This window comes from Diaphorina citri, unplaced genomic scaffold (assembly GCF_000475195.1).
Source record: "Diaphorina citri unplaced genomic scaffold, Diaci psyllid genome assembly version 1.1 scaffold4805, whole genome shotgun sequence".
NCBI classification, from domain to species: Eukaryota; Metazoa; Arthropoda; class Insecta; order Hemiptera; family Psyllidae; genus Diaphorina; species Diaphorina citri.
Window position 1 is genome coordinate 613 of NW_007382195.1, and position 3372 is coordinate 3984.

The 3372-nt window shown below is 36.9% G+C and overlaps 1 protein-coding gene across 1 annotated transcript; it reads right to left on the reverse strand.

Annotated features, from left to right (window-relative positions):
* Window positions 1-340: 340 nt before the first annotated feature.
* Window positions 341-2722, reverse strand: LOC108253924. Its single transcript, XM_017448751.2, has 2 exons — window positions 2430-2722; window positions 341-2036 (listed from the first exon to the last, which is right to left on the reverse strand). The coding sequence occupies exon 2, from the start codon at window positions 2031-2033 to the stop codon at window positions 903-905; it is 1131 nt and encodes a 376-aa protein (XP_017304240.1). The 5' UTR covers window positions 2034-2036; window positions 2430-2722; the 3' UTR covers window positions 341-902.
* Between the last annotated feature and the right edge of the window lie 650 nt (window positions 2723-3372).

A 3372-nucleotide genomic window follows, 5' to 3' on the forward strand; every position in this document is an offset into this window, starting at 1 on the left:
GTCCACTCTTTAATAATGGTTTGAAATTTTTCTTTCTCGCTTTCTTTCCATTTCATCCAAGTGCTCTCTTTCTTACATTTTCTACTTTTTTCTCTTTCTTGTTGGTCCGAGTGGGTAGTTATCAGCAGTTCTAATGGTAGGTGGTCTGCTCCAGTTGGTAGCTCTAGAACTTTTAGTTTCTTAACCTTGTCTAGGTTGGAGGAGTTTGTGCAGAAATAGTCTATCACACTCTTTGCCTTTCCCCTTATAAATGTGAAACATCCGGGAATGTCTTCAGGAGTTCGGCCATTTAAGATGTGTTGGCCATGGGTCTCTAACAGCCTTGTTAGTTCTCTTCCTCTTTGGTTTATCACGCCGTCCATAGATGTTCTCTCGGGGAGAAGAGTTGAGTTCTCGAAGGTTAGTAAATCTTCTTCTTCTACATCCTGTGGTGATCCTGTTCTTGCATTGAGGTCTCCGAATAATATAATGGAACTGCCAGGATTTTCATGTTCAATTTTGTTGAGGGTGTCGTCTAGTTCTTCCATGCATATCTTCATGTTATAGGAGGGATTCAGATAGAGAGCTGCGAGGATTATTTCTGGCTTGACATTTAATATTCTGATGATTATCCACATATTACCGATTTCCAGTGTTTCTGTTTGAAGTGTTTTATCTATTAGCATTAAAATTCCTCCGCTAGCGTGTCCTCTGGATTTTTCCTTAATTGCCGGGCTGTGAAATGGGTTGTACTTCTCTAAGATTTCACTATCGTTAATTGAGTTTTTAGATGTCGTCCAAGTCTCAATGAGTGTGATGACCTGTGCGTCATGGAAACGTTTTTCTTCGTCTTCTAAAGCATACCAATTTGAGATTCCTTGGCAATTCCATGATATAATTTTGATCTCTTTTTCCTTTAGTTGCTATTGTTTGGTCTTGCTCGAGCTGGGATTATTGACGGGAATTATATTTTCTTCTTTTCCTTGATTTTTGTCTTTTTCTCGTTCTTTGTTGATCTTTTCTTCTTTCTCCCCATTGTTGTTTGGCTTCGATCCAGATTGAATATAACCATTCAAGTTTGCTTGACGCATGGCTAAAACTTTCTTTTTAGTCAATTTGAGTTTCTTTCTCCCCTGATCACTGTTTATACGTACGGATTGAAAGGCAAGGTCAGGTGATGTATTCTGTTTCTTCTTTTTTCCTTCTTCTTTTTCTTCATCTTGGGATTCTTGGGTGTCTACTTCGTTCTCTGATTCAGAAATGTCCATGAGTTCGGGTGGGATTTCTCGATCGTAGCTCGCAACTCTTGTAGTACTTGGTTGAAGTACTGGTTTTCTTTCCACCACCAGTTGATCGTATTTAATAATTGCATGGCGGCCTTCTTTTCTATGTTTGATCATTTCTGGAATCAGCGTTTTTCTTATGTTGATAACTTCAGGTGGGAAGTCCTCCCCAATATAAATACTTGAACCTTTAAGTTTATGTGCATTTTTGAAAATTTCTACTTTTTTATTCCATGATGTTAATCCCATAATAATCGGTCCTTTCCTTTCTTTTCCCACAACCTTCGTAAAGTCAATTTGGTCTTCGGATAATCTAATTCCAAGTTTATCTTGAAATAGTTTTATTACTTGAGCAACTACTTGACTGATTTGGTTAGAACCTTCTTCTATTTTAAAGCCTCGTATTACTATATTTTTTCTCCTTCTTTCTTTCTCGTGGTCTTTTTTCTCTCTTTCATTACCTTCTTTTAGACCTGAAATTTTCTCTTCACATGTATCAACTCTCACCTTGAGCTCTTCTACATCTGCCAAGAGTGGGGCAAGTTTTTCATCTATATTGTCATTTACCTTTTGCGTCTCTTGTGTGATTTTTTCTGAGAGCTTAGACTCTAACTTGCAGACTTCAGTCGTGATCAACTTCCTTGTTCCTCTCATTTCGTCACATATTTTGAGGAGTGTTTCTACTAGTGTCGTCTTTTCCGGAGATTGAGGATCTTGATTTCCATCTTGGTTTTCATTCTCCATGATTTTCTTTTCCAAATCGGAACTCATTCTCTGTAAATTTTTGTAAGAGAATTAGGTAGGTACGTAGTTACTCTAGGCCTAGTTGCTGAGATATATCTTCAAGGCAATTTGGTACCACCAAAAAAACTCAATGTCATCCACTTTGCATACTTTAATAGTTATCAGGGAAATGAATAATGCTGTTATATTGCGTTCGTTTTTAATTTCAAGGCGTTTTATTTGTCGCTCGAACTTTGGAAGTGTGACAGTTTGGTTACATAACAGGTAACCGGGTAAATTGGTTAGGTAAGATATTTAGGGTAAAACAGTGCGTAAGTCTGGCAACCTCTACTCTGTTCTCGGTTGGCGTGAGGGGGGGGAGATATCTATCTCGTGCTTATCTTCTACATAGCTATTCTATTATACAGATATAACTAGACGTACTTATCCCTCGCTTTGGTACTTGAATTCGTTTGGAGCTTCTCTAGTAATATCAATGGAGTCTTTATATTACTATTAGCTTACTCGTATGTTTTTCGATCTTATATTTTTATTATCTTACGTAAATCCGAGTATGAAGTGTTCACTGATAGCTCTTGTTTTCCTCTTTAGAATGGTTCACTTTATAATATCAAAAACACCTTAATTAATTGAAAAAATATTGAAAAAATAGGGAGCACTAATTTCTTAAACTTCACAACACAACGCAACGTTGCCAACCGTGTAAAATAAATATTATACCCTCAATGAAAAATTGGACCGAAAACAATACTCACCTTATCCTAAGAGGATACGAAGTATGAAAAGAAGAAAACAATATTCTGACGTCTACATAACACTCACCTTTTGACCAAGTAAATCTACTCGCACTTCCTTCTTCTTATACTTTATCAGTTATCTTGATAACGTCAACTCCATGTAATCATGACAAGAAAAGTCACAGTACAAAATGCAGTCAAGCTTCGTAAAATATGAAAAATTCAAATCATAATATATTAAATAGGTCTCGTCATTTTTTCCACGAATAAAATGAAAATAAAATTAGATACCTACTGAATAATAAATACATAGAGCGGCAATACGCGGAAATGAAAAGTAAATAGTCATGTGAGTCGTGAAAAGTGAGTAGTAATAGTAATACCTAGTAGTTGCCATAGCGATGAAACAAAATTGTTCAAATTTTAATTTCTAACTTCTACCCGTGTGCAAAAGCTCAAAATTCCAGCCTAGTTAGATTGAGCAGCGCATCTGCCTTGTAAGCGCTAGATCGCTGGTTCAATTCCCGACCGGAGCGGATATTGTCCTGAACGGATGAGGTTCATTTTCGGAACGGCTGGCTTTCTCATATCCTGTCTTCCTTTTACGAAGAAATTGGTCGGCTCTGTCT

Excerpts from the sequence above, each read along its gene's own strand:
- LOC108253924 (XM_017448751.2), bottom strand. The coding sequence starts at position 2,033 with ATGAGTTCCGATTTGGAAAAGAAAATCATGGAGAATGAAAACCAAGAT.